A 16,458-nucleotide genomic window follows, 5' to 3' on the forward strand; every position below is an offset into this window, starting at 1 on the left:
TGTGGATGTGTGTGTGTCATTATTTATTACGAATAAAGAGTTGTACGTTCGTGCTGGTCCCTCTTTTAACCTTGTATACATTTACCATTTTTTACTTGTTTGCGCGCGCGCGCGCACACACACACACACACACACACACACACACACACACACACACACACACACACACACACACACACACACGTACACACCCCGGGGGAGGATGAACACCTTGGTTAGGTGTTGGCTGACTTCCATGCAGGTGCGCCCTGGACTGGCCTGTGCCGGACCATGGTCAGTACAGCTAACCACTATACCAGGAAGGTTCGTGTATTGGTGTATGTATATTGTTGTTGTGTTCTCCAGCTCATCATTAATACGTCCCGTCCCGCTCATGTGACCCATGCCATGCGTCTCCTGCTAACTCTCCCCGCACCATGAGACAGTTGTCCTCACCTGCTACAGCGGGATGTACGCACATACACTGGAGGAAGGTAAGGAGATCGTGGCTAATACACACATGCCAAGTTGGCTGGCCCAGCCAGGCTACACTCGTGTAGGTGTCGCTACCTGCTGCAGAGTGACCGATATAAGAAGGAGGAACACACCACTATGATCTCTGGCTCAGCTCTTATGGTATACGATCCTCGAGATCTGCATAAATCATGCAGAAGACGGATATCAATGTCACTCTAATCCTCCCTGACTCATCGTTCTTCCCACATCTTAGTGCGTCGTTATTCTTAACACTGCCAGCATCAGTTCTCCTTTCCATGTTGTCGTTGTTAACATGTTACACCTGCTCGCCCTCCCTCATGTGTTATACAAGAATTCATTTCCCTTCTGGCACGACCATATTAATGTTAGTGACCAGGGTCAGTGATGATACGGGTTCAGTTAGACAGTTTTGACCTGTGTGTAATTCAGTGTTGTATGTGTGTTATAGCATTATGTGTAGTTCAGTGTTGTATGTGTGTTATAGCATTATGTGTAGTTCAGTGTTGTATGTGTGTTATAGCATTATGTGTAGTTGTGTTGTATCTGTGTTATAGCATTATGTGTAGTTCAGTGTTGTATGTGTGTTATAGCATTATGTGTAGTTCAGTGTTGTATCTGTGTAATAGCATTATGTGTACTTCAGTGTTGTATGTGTGTTAGAGCATTATGTATAGTTCAGTGTTGTATGTGTGTTAGAGCATTATGTATAGTTCAGTGTTGTATGTGTGTTATAGCATTATGATTATGGTTCAGGTATTGCTATGTGGTATTGATTCTTAGCTTAACATAGCAGACGGCATCTCCTGATCTGACTTCTCTAACTTGTTTACGTGTTTGTTACTGTTAGCTAGGCCACCAGTCATGGAGGCAGCCTACATGGAGTATCATATTCTTGTAAATCAAACAGATTCTGGCGTCTAAGTTAAGAAAGTCAGTTGCTCAAAAAAATTATACCTGTTATTTATGATGGACAACTCTAACGAGACATTGACGCACACGTGTCTTTTATCATTGGCTCTCATGATGCTATAGTAAACAAACAGGAGGATCTGCTACTGAGACAACACTTACACAGTAAACAAACAGGAGGATCTGCTACTGAGACAACACTTACACAGTAAACAAACAGGAGGATCTGCTACTGAGACAACACTTACACAGTAAACAAACAGGAGGATCTGCTACTGAGGCAACACTTACACAGTAAACAAACAGGAGGATCTGCTACTGAGACAACACTTACACAGTAAACAAACAGGAGGATCTGCTACTGAGACAACACTTACACAGTAAACAAACAGGAGGATCTGCTACTGAGGCAACACTTACACAGTAAACAAACAGGAGAATCTGCTACTGAGGCAACACTTACACAGTAAACTAGACAAGTCTTCAGCTGTCGCCAGTGGTAATAGCAGGTCTGTTATCAGTGAAGATAACGATCCACTTACTTCATTATGTATTATTGATGATAACATTCACCTACTTCATTATGTATTATTGATGATATTCACCTACTTCATTATGTATTATTGATGATAACAGTCACCTACTTCATTATGTCTTATTGATGATAACATTCACCTACTTCATTATGTATTATTGATGATAACATTCATCTACTTCATTATGTCTTATTGATGATAACATTCACCTACTTCATTATGGATTATTGATGATAATATTCATCTACTTTATTATGTCTTATTGATGATAATATTCATCTACTTCATTATGTCTTATTGATGATAACATTCACCTACTTCATTATGTATTATTGATGATAACATTCATCTACTTCATTATGTCTTATTGATGATAACATTCACCTACTTCATTATGTCTTATTGATGATAATATTCATCTACTTTATTATGTCTTATTGATGATAATATTCATCTGCTTCATTATGTCTTATTGATGATAATATTCATCTACTTCATTATGTCTTATTGATGATAATATTCATCTACTTCATTATGTCTTGTTGATGATAATATTCATCTACTTCATTATGTATTATTGATGATAATATTCATCTACTTCATTATGTATTATTGATGATAATATTCGTCTACTTCATTATGTCTTATTGATGATAATATTCATCTACTTCATTATGTCTTGTTGATGATAATATTCATCTACTTCATTATGTATTATTGATGATAATATTCGTCTACTTCATTATGTCTTATTGATGATAATATTCATCTACTTCATTATGTATTATTGATGATAATATTCATCTACTTCATTATGGGTTATTGATGATAACATTCATCTACTTCATTATGTATTATTGATGATAATATTCGTCTACTTCATTATGTATTATTGATGATAATATTCATCTACTTCATTATGTATTATTGATGATAATATTCATCTACCTCATAATGTATTATTGATGATAATATTCATCTACTTCATTATGTATTATTGATGATAATATTCATCTACTTCATTATGGGTTATTGATGATAATATTCATATACTTCATTATGTATTATTGATGATAATATTCACCTACTTCATTATGTATTATTGATGAAAATATTCATCTACTTCATTATGTATTATTGATGATAATATTCATCTACTTCATTATGTATTATTGATGATAATATTCATCTACTTCATTATGGGTTATTGATGATAATATTCATATACTTCATTATGTATTATTGATGATAATATTCACCTACTTCATTATGTATTATTGATGAAAATATTCATCTACTTCATTATGTATTATTGATGAAAATATTCATCTACTTCATTATGTATTATTGATGATGATATTCATCTACTTCATTATGTATTATTGATGATAACATTCATCTACTTCATTATAGGTAAGGTTGAATGGTACAGAATACCGGACACATAATACGAATGCCATTTTATTTTATGATGATGATGATGATGATGATGATGATGATGATGATGATGATGATGATGATGATGACTTAACTCACGGGCCATAACCGGGCAGCAGGTATCTCTAAAAGAAAATGGGAGAGAAGTATTTAGTGAAGTCTTCAGGACCAGTTCGGTAAAACCAGTAATACGGCTCTTCAAGGCTCTGGTCCTCTGCCAAGTAAGACCATCGTTTAAGTTAGGCGAAATTACAGATCTAGAAATTGTGGTGCGACGTGTCAGTGTCTGCGTTAAGAATGTCGAGAAGACATGTGGGAAGACAGAACTGGACACATTGAGGCTTTCCTCTACCGTGGGCAGGCAGGCAGGCAGGAGTGCTATATGCTAACTAACACGGATAAGTTTGCGAGGCACGGTTCCCGATCTGCATGTGGGAAATACTTGCCCGTGGGCACTTGAGGCTCTGAGCTTGCTAGAATATTACAACCTAAAGCCAGTAGTTACGATAAGATAAAACATTTAGTTGCACAGTTGCTGAAGACATTGTTTCCAGCCATTAGAATCATGAATTGTTCTCTGGAGACACTTGACAAGGTCCTGGACCTCCGCACATATACCGGACCGATTGCGTTGTGATGGCTCTGTAGACTAGGAGCCTCGGCTTCCAGCAGCCATTTCGTAGAACAAACAACCCTGGCAGTTCGCTCGCATGGTAACTGGTCTATGGGACATGTGTAACCATGGTAAGGTATAACTACAGATAATGTTTACATCGTCGTCGTACTTGATGGGAAGGTAACCTGACAGTTATCATCATAGACGAGACTTTCAGAAAAGTCGAGGACAACTTCACCAGTTCTGGTATAGTGCATAATGGCGTGATTGTTTTCCTTCGTATGGTATTTCATGTATACTGATCATACTTATTCTCAGTATGTATTATCATCCTTCACTGTCCATTCTTATGTAGAATTACGCACTTAAAATGTTGTCTTGCGAGACGTGAAGGGTTGTGCGTTCGTGAGAGTTCTGGCAACTGTGGTGAGGGGTCGCCTTACCTGTGGGTAAAGCTGGAGTCCTGACGCGGAACCTGCCACCGTCCGTCCCTCCCTCCCTCCTGCTGCTGCTACCCTCACCTTCCTTAACATGACGGAGGTAATGCCTCTCACCTGCCCCAGGCAACACCCGCACCATCTACTGCTCATCCTCATATGACACAATTCCATAAATCGGGAGTCTTCCCCTACCGTAATACTACAGCGTCGTAAAATGTGCGCAACGAAACGTTTTGGAACCGGACGATGATTAGATGGAATGAGTGTGGAAGTTTGATACATTGGTGAGGATTTCGTCAGGACTCAACCACAAAGCAGTCGACACCTGCCTGACGAGTGTCAGTCTACAAGAGACTTAGTAAAGATGAGCATCGGTGCTGGTGAGTGTGTGTAGCTCATCACAGTAAACCCAGCCAGGTTGTTGACGTGTGTGTGTGTGTGTGGTGTTGCTCCCCCGCCCTCCCCCGTCAGGCGGGTGTTAGTGATCTTGTGCTGCGACCCGAGAACATAGTAGTGCAGGCAGGCAGCCACGGGCCCCATCAGGGCGCCATGCCCAGGCTCGGGTTTCTGAGTATCTTTGGTGGGGGTCAGCGGGGCAGCAGTGGCGGGGTCGAGGTGGTGACCAGCACCAGTGTAGAGACCAGCGTCAGGCCTTGCGACACCAGCCCACGGGACTCCCCGCCCAGGACGCCCACCAAGTGCAGGACAGGTGGGCACTGGTCGCCGCCACAGCCGAGGCCCCTGGCTTGCCTAGAGAGGTCGAGTAGCCATGAGCTGCCCAGGTCACTCACCGCCAGTGGCTCCTGGGACGAAGCCGAACCACCCAGTCCCATAATCACCCTACCGGTAAGCTCCCCGCCAGACAGCAGGCCGCTCACCGACGGGGAGATTAACAACGCCTCGCTACAGAGGGCGGAGAGACGGCGCCGCAGTTCCCGCGATGTGATTAAAGAAGCGGTCACGAAAATATTCGAAGACAAAGCGAACCGGGAAAGATCCGTGAGACGCCGGGGCTGTGCACGGGAAGGCTTGGCGCGCCCTCAGACCTATGGCCGGCGAAGGGATAAGCCGGAGACAGACATGACGCCGGACACAGACGACGACGCCGCTGCTGACGCTGGCACCCGTGTGCGTCAGCGGCGTCAGCGTAAGGATCGTCTACCTCCTGTGGACTCCAATACTGACGGTGAGAGCAACAGTGAGAGTGGCTCTGAGGACAGCCTCCCTCCCTCACCCTCCTCCCGCCCAAACATAGCCAAGCGGGCCTCCAACTTCTTTATGAAGTCTTTCAAAGCCATGTCGGCCACCATCCGCCTCAACAAGAAGTACGTTCCCACGTACTACTTGAACGGCACACACGAGCTACCCGAACCTGACCAGATACTCAACAGATTTGGCCATTCCCTGGATTCCCAATTGGAGGCGCGGCGCCCCTCGATGCCAGAGCCGCGGTCCATGTGTGTGGTGTGGGACCTGGTGCCGGAGGACACGGAGCCGGTGCGTGAGTGTGTGCCGGAGCAAGAGTCTTCCCCCCAGACCCGGCATGACGCCCGTGCTGACCCTCCTCCCGCAGGGGAACTTCCTGCCCCTAACAAGCCACTCGAGACGCCAGCCACTTGGGAGGCCGGCTCTCGTGAGGACGATGAGCACATATACGAGGACGTGACCTGTAGGAACTCAGATCCTCCGGTAAGTGTGGCAGAGAATGTGGAGGAGAGTGACGTGTATAGAGGGGGTGAGGGCTTTCTAGCAGAGCAAGAGGAACAGCACCGTCGGATATCACGTGTGGTAGCCTCCCCCCTCACTCTTCCTGAAGACATGAGCCAGCCACTCCTCCCTGACACCCGCCAGGATTCGCCCTATCCACGCAGGTGCCGTGGCTTCCGTTCTTTGTCTTCATCCCCCCTGCCGTGGCCGCCACGACCGCCCATCCCACTCTCCACCACACACTTTACGCCTCCACCACAGCGATCGCCACAGCTGTCGGTGCCACCGCGATTACCGCTGGCACCACCTTCACCACTTGTGGTAAGCTCACCCCGGTCGTCGCTGCTACTGTCACCACAACATCCACATTCTCCAGGGCCGCTACGATCACCTCTCCTACGTTCCCCTCTTCTCTCACGACCACTACACCCTTCACTACTACCTCGTTCCCCAGTCTCACGGTCACTACAACCACCCTGGCCACCCGTGCCCGCACGGTCGTTATTGACGTCAGAGTCACGTCGAGGATCACGATCAACAGCGGCACCTCAGCCGCCGCCGGAGCCAGGCAGCTCCTCACATCCCCCGCAAGTATCAGAGATACAAGCATTGCTTGGTCAGTTGCATGTTCCAAGAGCGTCAGGCAAAGTCCAGTTACCTCCCGAGAGATGTGTAGAGAACGCAAGGAACATTGCACATCGTAGGAAGGGATGCAAGATTTCTCCGCTGACCATTTGTCTCCCTCGAGATAACCCAGGGATCCAGTACGAGCTGGAGGAAGATGTGGGGGTGTCCACATCATGCTCTCCTATATACGCACAACCCTTCGCCTTGTCTCCAGGCCCCTGTGGCACACCTTCCTATTCCACCCCGTTCAAAGACATTTATTCTCTCACGCCAACGATGCTCAGTCCGACAGACCCACCGCTGGACGCGCACAATTCGCCGCTCATGGAGAACGTGTTCTTTGGCCAGGATTTCCGGGTTGGTGACAGAAATACCCAGCCAGGTTCGCAAGCTGCGCTGCCTGATGATCACTGTATCCAGCCAGATACCCAAGCTAGTCTTGTTGATAACCAAGATATCCATCCAGTTACCCAAGCTTCTCGAGTTGATAACCAAGATATCCAGGTTGTAGGCTCAGAGTCCAGGTCTGATGACCAGAATACCCAGTTTGGTTGCCAAGATTTCCAGGTTGATGACCAAGAACATATCCAGCTTCATGGCCATGATTCTCGGGTTGATGCCCAGGATATGCGTGATGATGGCCATGATTCTCGGGTTGATGCCCAGGATATGCATGATGATGGCCGGGATTTCCGTGTTGATGGTCAAGATATCAAGGTTGATGTCCAAGATTTCCAGGTTGATGATGGCTACGCGACACTGAGCCCACCGCAGGTCCAGCACTGTCAGGATCGCCATAGAGACTCTGCTTACTTCTCTACGGACGAGAGCACAGACGCACCAGCTTCCGGTGATCAGCAGGGGCCAGTAGAGAACCCGCCCTGGCCTCCCTGGCCAGCCTCCTCCACTAAACTGCTCAGGCAGGCCATTGAACACACGCTGGTTGACAACCTTACCCGCTTGCCGGAGATGATAGCCAGTGAGGTGAACCGTCAGGTGCGACAGACCCTGCAGGCCAGCACCACTGAAATCGCTGCAAAAATCCAGAAAATTACTGAGGATGTTTCGAGCGACTTTACGGCGTCTTCTGTTTGTTTACCCGGGAATCTGTCGTCGTCACAGCAGTATGTAAACAACCACGAGGACTGGATGGGTAACAGTAACGTTGGGTCACAACTTGGGCCCAAGCGGCCCTCCACTTTAGACCTGCTGGGGTATCGTCGGAGGAAGCACACGTATAGTTACAGCTGTCAAGACTTGGTGGGTGAGGACATGTTCCCTCCTGGTCTCAGACGCACCTGTAGACCATCCCGTGTGAGCGCCGCGCTCTCCTTTGCTGATCTGGGCTACACCGACGAAGATATATCGTCAGGAGGTCTCGTCGGACTCTCGGACCACACCACCTCCCTGCCCGCACACCTACAACACCTGCATCGAGGCGGCGACTACAGATATGTGGTGGAGCACTCGTTTCCCGAAGTGGAAGTGGAAGGCAATCTCATGGAGCTGCCGCACAAACACCACCTGCCCATCACGGAGGCATTGAAGCCCCTGTGTCGTGAGCTGAGCAGGAGTTACCTGATGAAGGAGGGAGGAGAGGATGGTGGCGGCGGCAGAGCGCGCACCAAGAACTTGCTGCTCAAGTTGAACGTGAACATGGATCAGATGGACGGCTACCAGAGCGATACCTCGATGGAATGGGATTATTTTGACCAGCCAGACGGTGAACACCCTGACAGTGATCACTTAAACGGTACGTGAGTTATATATACACGGTTCATCTTGGTCCCAGACCCTCCCCAACTGCTGCTATTTGTGGTGTGTCACAGTGAATTGGTGACGGTGACACGAAAACCATTCGAGGGAAGGGGATAGGAGGCTGGAGTCAGAACGACTAGCGACACAGATCAGAGGGAAGGAGTTGTGTTTATGTATGTATGTAGAGCTTAGGCATAGATAGATAGATAGATAGGTTTGTCAGCGCTGAGCACCACCTAACCTAAGTGTGGGACGTACATATAACATGATGGGTTGTGCTGCTTTGTAAGGTGATATATGTGTGAGGAGTGAGTGTTGCAGGGCGGCACATGTGTCTTAGTGGCTCAGAGTGGTAGTAAATAATTATACAGATGATATACACTGTGGCTGGCTGGCTAAGCGGGAAAACTGAACAATACAAGTTAGTTGCTTTAATGATTTGGATGAGAGTTATTCTTGGTAGGTCACTGGACGATAACGAGATTATTGGGTAATGTATTATAAGATTATTAAATATTCGTGTGCAGGAGTCCAGGTAGAGGTAATGTGGTTGTATGTTTACCAGACAATATATGATATTACAATGTTAGCTTTGCTGCGGCTTACTGCCGTGTTGATCATACCTGACCATTTTACATCCACAACACTGAATCATTTCTGGGACCTGGATCTTACATTATACAGTGACCTGGATATTGCAATATGCAGTGACCTGGATCTTACATTGTACGGTGACCTGGATATTGCAATATGCAGTGACCTGGATCTTACATTGTACAGTGACCTGGATATTGCAATATGCAGTGACCTGGATCTTACATTATACAGTGACCTGGATATTGCAATGTACAGTGACCTGGATCTTACATTATACAGTGACCTGGATATTGCAATATGCAGTGACCTGGATCTTACATTGTACAGTGACCTGGATATTGCAATATGCAGTGACCTGGATCTTACATTATACAGTGACCTGGATATTGCAATATGCAGTGACCTGGATCTTACATTATACAGTGACCTGGATATTGCAATATGCAGTGACCTAGATCTTACATTGTACAGTGACCTGGATATTGCAATAAGCAGTGACCTGGATCTTACATTATACAGTGACCTGGATATTACAATATGTAGTGACCTGGATCTTACATTGTACAGTGACCTGGATATTGCAATATGCAGTGACCTGGATCTTACATTGTACAGTGACCTGGATATTACAATATGCAGTGACCTGGATTTTACGTTATACAGTGATTTGGATGTTACATTATACAGTGACCTGGATATTATAGTATGCAGTGACCTGGATGTTACATTATACAGTGATTTGGATGTTACATTATACAGTGACCTGGATATTACAGTAAGCAGTGACCTGGATGTTACATTATGCAGTGACCTGGATGTTACATTATACAGTGACCTGGATCCTACATTATATAGTGACCTGGATCTTACATTATACAGTGACCTGGATCTTATATTATATAGTGACCTGGATCTTACATTATACAGTGACCTGGATCTTACATTATATAGTGACCTGGATCTTACATTATACAGTGACCTGGATTTTATAGTATATAGTGACCTGGATCTTACATTATACAGTGACCTGGATCTTACATTATATAGTGACCTGGATCTTACATTATACAGTGACCTGGATCTTACATTATATAGTGACCTGGATCTTACATTATACAGTGACCTGGATCTTATATTATATAGTGACCTGGATCTTACATTACACAGTGTCCTGGATCTTACATTATATAGTGACCTGGATCTTACATTATACAGTGACCTGGATCTTACATTATACAGTGACCTGGACCTTACATTATATAGTGACCTGGATCTTACATTATACAGTGACCTGGATCTTATAGTATATAGTGACCTGGATCTTACATTATACAGTGACCTGGATCTTACATTATATAGTGACCTGGATCTTACATTATACAGTGACCTGGATCTTACATTATATAGTGACCTGGATCTTACATTATACAGTGACCTGGATCTTATATAGTGACCTGGATCTTACATTATACAGTGTCCTAGATCTTACATTATATAGTGACCTGGATCTTACATTATACAGTGACCTGGATCTTACATTATACAGTGACCTGGATCCTACATTATATAGTGACCTGGATCTTACATTATACAGTGACCTGGATCTTACATTATATAGTGACCTGGATCTTACATTATACAGTGACCTGGATCTTACATTATATGGTGACCTGGATCTTACATTATACAGTGACCTGGATTTTATAGTATATAGTGACCTGGATCTTACATTATACAGTGTCCTGGATCTTACATTATATAGTGACCTGGATCTTACATTATACAGTGACCTGGATGCTACATTGTACAGTGACCTGGATGTTACATTATGCAGTGACCTGGATATTACGTTATAGTGACCTGGGTGTTACGTTATACAGTGACCTGGATGTTGCATTATACAGTGACCTGGATGTTACGTTATACAGTGACCTGGATGTTACGTTATACAGTGACCTGGATGTTACATTATACAGTGACCTGGATGTTACATTATACAGTGACCTGGATGTTACATTTTACAGTGACCTGGATGTAACATTATACTGTGACTTGGATGTTACATTATACAGTGACCTGGATGTTACATTATACAGTGACCTAGATGTTACATTATACAGTGACCTGGATGTTACATTATACAGTGACCTGGATGTTACATTATACAGTTACCTGGATGTTACATTGTACAGTGACCTGGATGTTACATTATAGTGACCTAGATGTTACATTATACAGTGACCTAGAAGTTACATTATACAGTGACCTGGATGTTACATTATACAGTGACCTGGATGTTACATTGTACAGTGACCTGGATGTTACATTATACAGTGACCTGGATGTTACATTATACAGTGACCTGGATGTTACATTATACAGTGACCTGGATGTTACATTATACAGTGACCTGGATGTTACATTATACAGTGACCTGGATGTTACATTATACAGTGACCTGGATGTTACATTGTACAGTGACCTGGATGTTACATTGTACAGTGACCGGGATGTTACATTATACAGTTAGGTCTGATGCCGTGGAAGCATATGTAAACCGTTATGAGAGCTTCATGAAGGTACATTTGTGGTCTTGAGTTTCACCTTTGATGAATATGTCTGGTCCACCCGTCTTGTAATGTGTCTGGTCCACCCGTCTTGTAATGTGTCTGGTCCACCCGTCTTGTAATGTGTCTGGTCCACCCGTCTTGTAATGTGTCTGGTCCACCCGTCTTGTAATGTGTCTGGTCCACCCGTCTTGTAATGTGTCTGGTCCACCCGTCTTGTAATGTGTCCGGTCCACCGGTCATGTTATGGACGGTTTGATTCTCCTGGTCCAGGTGGAACACAGAGTGGGTGATGGGATACAGGAGAGGAGGTTTACATGTCACGTGTAGGTAAATATGATCTATGTAGGAATGTCTCTCATATAATCTGATGTGAGATTTTCCTGGTTCATTGTAAACCTCCATCATTACGTCCTATGATGAGGCACGGTCCATCATTACGTCCTATGATGAGACACGGTCCATCATTACGTCCTATGATGAGGCACGGTCCATCATTACGTCCTATGATGAGACACGGTCCATCATTACGTCCTATGATGAGACACGGTCCATCATTACGTCCTATGATGAGACACGGTCCATCATTACGTCCTATGATGAGACACGGTCCATCATTACGTCCTATGATGAGACACGGTCCATCATTACGTCCTATGATGAGACACGGTCCATCATTACGTCCTATGATGAGGCACGGTCCATCATTACGTCCTATGATGAGACACGGTCCATCATTACGTCCTATGATGAGACACGGTCCATCATTACGTCCTATGATGAGACACGGTCCATCATTACGTCCTATGATGAGACACGGTCCATCATTACGTCCTATGATGAGACACGGTCCATCATTACGTCCTATGATGAGACACGGTCCATCATTACGTCCTATGATGAGGCACGGTCCATCATTACGTCCTATGATGAGACACGGTCCATCATTACGTCCTATGATGAGACACGGTCCATCATTACGTCCTATGATGAGACACGGTCCATCATTACGTCCTATGATGAGACACGGTCCATCATTACGTCCTATGATGAGACACGGTCCATCATTACGTCCTATGATGAGACACGGTCCATCATTACGTCCTATGATGAGACACGGTCCATCATTACGTCCTATGATGAGACACGGTCCATCATTACGTCCTATGATGAGACACGGTCCATCATTACGTCCTATGATGAGACACGGTCCATTTGCCTCTTGGTGAGTTGGGTTAATATAGTTAAGGATGTAGTGTATGAGGAACATTACTCAGTGGTGTATATTGTTGGGTCATCAACACGTAGTCTTAACCTACACCAGCCAGCTACCAGGAAGACCTACTGTACACATTTACATGTCGAATTTTCTTCGGAAATAAAGAATTTCATGTTATCTCGTTTGTTTGGTATATTTCTCTTATATATTTGTCTTTGAAAATGACTTGAATTTCTCACTATAAAGGAGATGTGTTGTGATAGTGCATTGAGCATGTCACGTGACGACCTGCCAACACAGGCAGTGTGGGTTGTGCTGGTCTTATATCTTCAGTGTTGGCTGCTGTTGTCGGTCATAAAACGTGTGACGATGATTGTGAAGAAAGAAATAACTCAACAGAAGATGTTTTTCATGAATTAGGAATTGAGATAGACGACGATAGATCAGTATATTATGTAGGTAGGAGTTCTGGCCACACCCTAACATCATGTGCAAGTTGCAACAGGTAACATTTCACGCCACAAACTGACCAGTTTGTGGCTCACTGTTAAATTGTCGATCTTATGAAAACAATTTTGGAAGCATATAATTGTTGGCAGACGAAGGCAATATACCACGTGTGGTAGGGCTCGCCCATGATCACCCACACAACAGGTGGATCACAATATCGAGAGACATAATCACATTTGTGTAACTGTTCTTCTGGCTGTATAAAATCACTTGCCTCCAACAATTGAGCTAAAAACAAAACAGGTTGATCGCATATTCGTAGTTTACTTTCTTTAAGATTTATATTGAAAAGGGAAAACATTTGTATACAAGCGGAACAACATCAGTAGATTTGATTGTACGTTTTGATGGTAAATATCGTAACAGAAAATGTCCAGACTGAAATAGCAGTTGAAGAGCAGAAAGGTGTAGACTGGTCGTCTGGTTAGGTTAGGTTAGGTTAACTACGTTGCTTAAATATTATACTAATTGTTGTCCTCACGAAAACCGGTTTCCTCTTGGATGGGTGGCGACGTGTGTGGAAGGGGCTGACGCTGCTGGATTTAATATTAAGTGTAGACTGAGGTTCCTGGCGAAGTCTGTCATTACGGTAGGTAACACACTGTGTGTGTGTGTCTGTGTGTGTGTACACATCAGACACACGACTATGATGCCAGCCAGGTCGAGGTCGCCCAACCTAACCTACCCGTCGCCTTTATCCCCCCTCCCCCATCTCTCTCTCTCTCTCTCTCTCTCTCTCTCTCTCTCTCTCTGTCTCTCTCTCTCTCTCTCTCTCTCTCTCAGAGAGTGTGTGTACAGAGATAGATTTTCAGTGCAGTGTTTCGTCTTCCTGCCACCCTACTACCCACTGTGTGAGGTTGCTAACACTTAAGATGTGCTTCCACCAGTCTGATGGTGGTGGAGGTGGAGGTGGAGGTGGTGGTGATGGTGGCTGGCTTCTCCACTCGTCGACCACAACTCGTGACGTCACAGAACGAAGTGCATTGGTAGCAAGAACGGTTATAAGAGTAACAACTTCCTCGTTTCACAATATATTGTAATTCTGTTTTTGTTATAATGTTACAAGCGGGTGAAATTCCCAATAATAATCTGTATGTAAATTTTGGCCTCATGCGACCTTTACGTATTTGATAAACGTATCGCACAACCAGATACTTAGTGAAGTCGATGAGAGAGAGAGAGAGAGAGAGAGAGAGAGAGAGAGAGAGTTCTAGTGTGGGTCGACAGGGTGATAGTGGTGCATTTCAAGCATTCTTTGCGCCCTCTCTCGAAGGCTTGAGTCATGAAGTTTGATCGTGTGTAGTGCATTGTGTGTTGTAAGTAGTTGATGGTAATGGTTTCAACCTGCCTAGAGTGATCATGTGGAAAGCCGTATTGTTTATGAGGGAGGAGGAGGACATTGTTTGTGACGGAGGTCAATGTTTGTGAGGGAAGAGGTCAATGTTTGTGAGGGAAGAGGTTATTGTTTGTGAGGGAAGAGGTTATTGTTTGTGAGGGAAGAGGTCAATGTTTGTGAGGGAAGAGGTCATTGTTTGTGAGGGAAGAGGTCATTGTTTGTGAGGGAAGAGGTCATTGTTTGTGAGGGAAGAGGTCAATGTTTGTGAGGGAAGAGGTCAATGTTTGTGAGGGAAGAGGTTATTGTTTGTGAGGGAAGAGGTTATTGTTTGTGAGGGAAGAGGTCATTGTTTGTGAGGGAAGAGGTTATTGTTTGTGAGGGAAGAGGTTATTGTTTGTGAGTGTGTAACAGTAGCTAAGGTTGTAGTGCCACATGATCGTTACGTAACGACCTGTAACGCTCGTCGTCATCATCGTACTGCCACAATTGGTCTACAGTCCAGAGTTGTATTGTTGAAGGTCCAGGTTGTTGGCACCATCGTCTGCCTCATCTTTATTGATCAGTGTCAGCGGTGTACCACATCCCACGCTCTCGTTACTCACAATTCCCATGTTTTAAGGCATTATCTGTATTTATTGTCCCATTGGAATTTTGGATATTATTTGACAGAGTCTCCCATGTATGTAATGGCAGGAGAGGATGATTACCGTAGTAATCCCGTGTGTGTGTGTGTGTGTGTATATGTGTGTGACGTTGAAGCGACTTCTGCTTGAGAAAGAAACTTTGAATATTCGCGACATTGGAAGCGTGTAGCGCCTAGGTTGCCACCTCGGCCTGGTGGGTTGTGACGTATGTCGTGTTCACAATCTCTGGACTATCAAGTGATCATCAAGAAATAAAGAAAAACAAAGTTTGTATTGTGCCAGAGCCAGATGAGGGTCCGGACGGCTCCAACTGGTGCCACTTCCCGGGAGATTGTCTACTTCCGGGTCTTCAAAGTAAAGTGCGAGAACAGAACAAGAGAAAGTTTAAAGTGATATTGTTAAGCTGAAGTTGTTTAAAGTGATATTGTTAAGCTGAAGTTGTTTAAAGTGATATTGTTAAGCTGAAGTTGTTTGATGGTAGAGAAACGATGACTAACCCAGGATGGGACACTGGGACCCACACGAGGTAGTTTTCAGTAATGCTAAACGTGAAGTGATCAGCCATAATGACTTCATTGTTCTGACATGTGGACACTACAATTATACCCTAGAACAAACTAAGGTTGAGCAGCCACTCTCTCTTCCCACCCCAACCATAATGGGTCAAAGGTCAGGATAGGACATATCCCAGGACAACATGGTATCAGGACGGAAATGCTTGCCTCCCTTAGATACTTGATCACTGTGGTGGCATTGTTGAGGCTCTGCAGAACAATGTTGACGGACGTGATTTACACACACTTTGTAGAAACATTTGAAAAATGTAACCATGGTGTCATAGCACATAAATTGCCAAAGATGGGAAGAGCTGAAAACATTGTGAGATTGATATACAACTTCTTAAATGATATATCACAACACATAAACCATGCCACCTCCAGTGTCTCGACGGTCAAAAGCTCGGTCCCCCAAGGAAGTGTACTTGCACCCCTCCTGTTCCTCATTCTTTTACCTGATATTGACACAAACACGAACTGCAAGTTCCATATCATCCTTGGCAGATGATACAGGAATCAGT

The 16,458-nt window shown here is 44.5% G+C and overlaps 1 protein-coding gene across 1 annotated transcript; it reads left to right on the plus strand.

Moving 5' to 3' along the window:
• The first annotated feature begins 3,539 nt into the window (after positions 1–3,539).
• On the plus strand, positions 3,540–9,169 carry LOC139757904 (uncharacterized). Its single transcript, XM_071678848.1, has one exon. It carries the CDS (start codon positions 4,965–4,967, stop codon positions 8,508–8,510), a length of 3,546 nt encoding a protein of 1,181 aa, XP_071534949.1. The 5' UTR covers positions 3,540–4,964; the 3' UTR covers positions 8,511–9,169.
• Positions 9,170–16,458: the final 7,289 nt, after the last annotated feature.

The sequence above is a fragment of the Panulirus ornatus genome, chromosome 28, assembly GCF_036320965.1.
Source record: "Panulirus ornatus isolate Po-2019 chromosome 28, ASM3632096v1, whole genome shotgun sequence".
Lineage (NCBI taxonomy): Eukaryota > Metazoa > Arthropoda > Malacostraca > Decapoda > Palinuridae > Panulirus > Panulirus ornatus.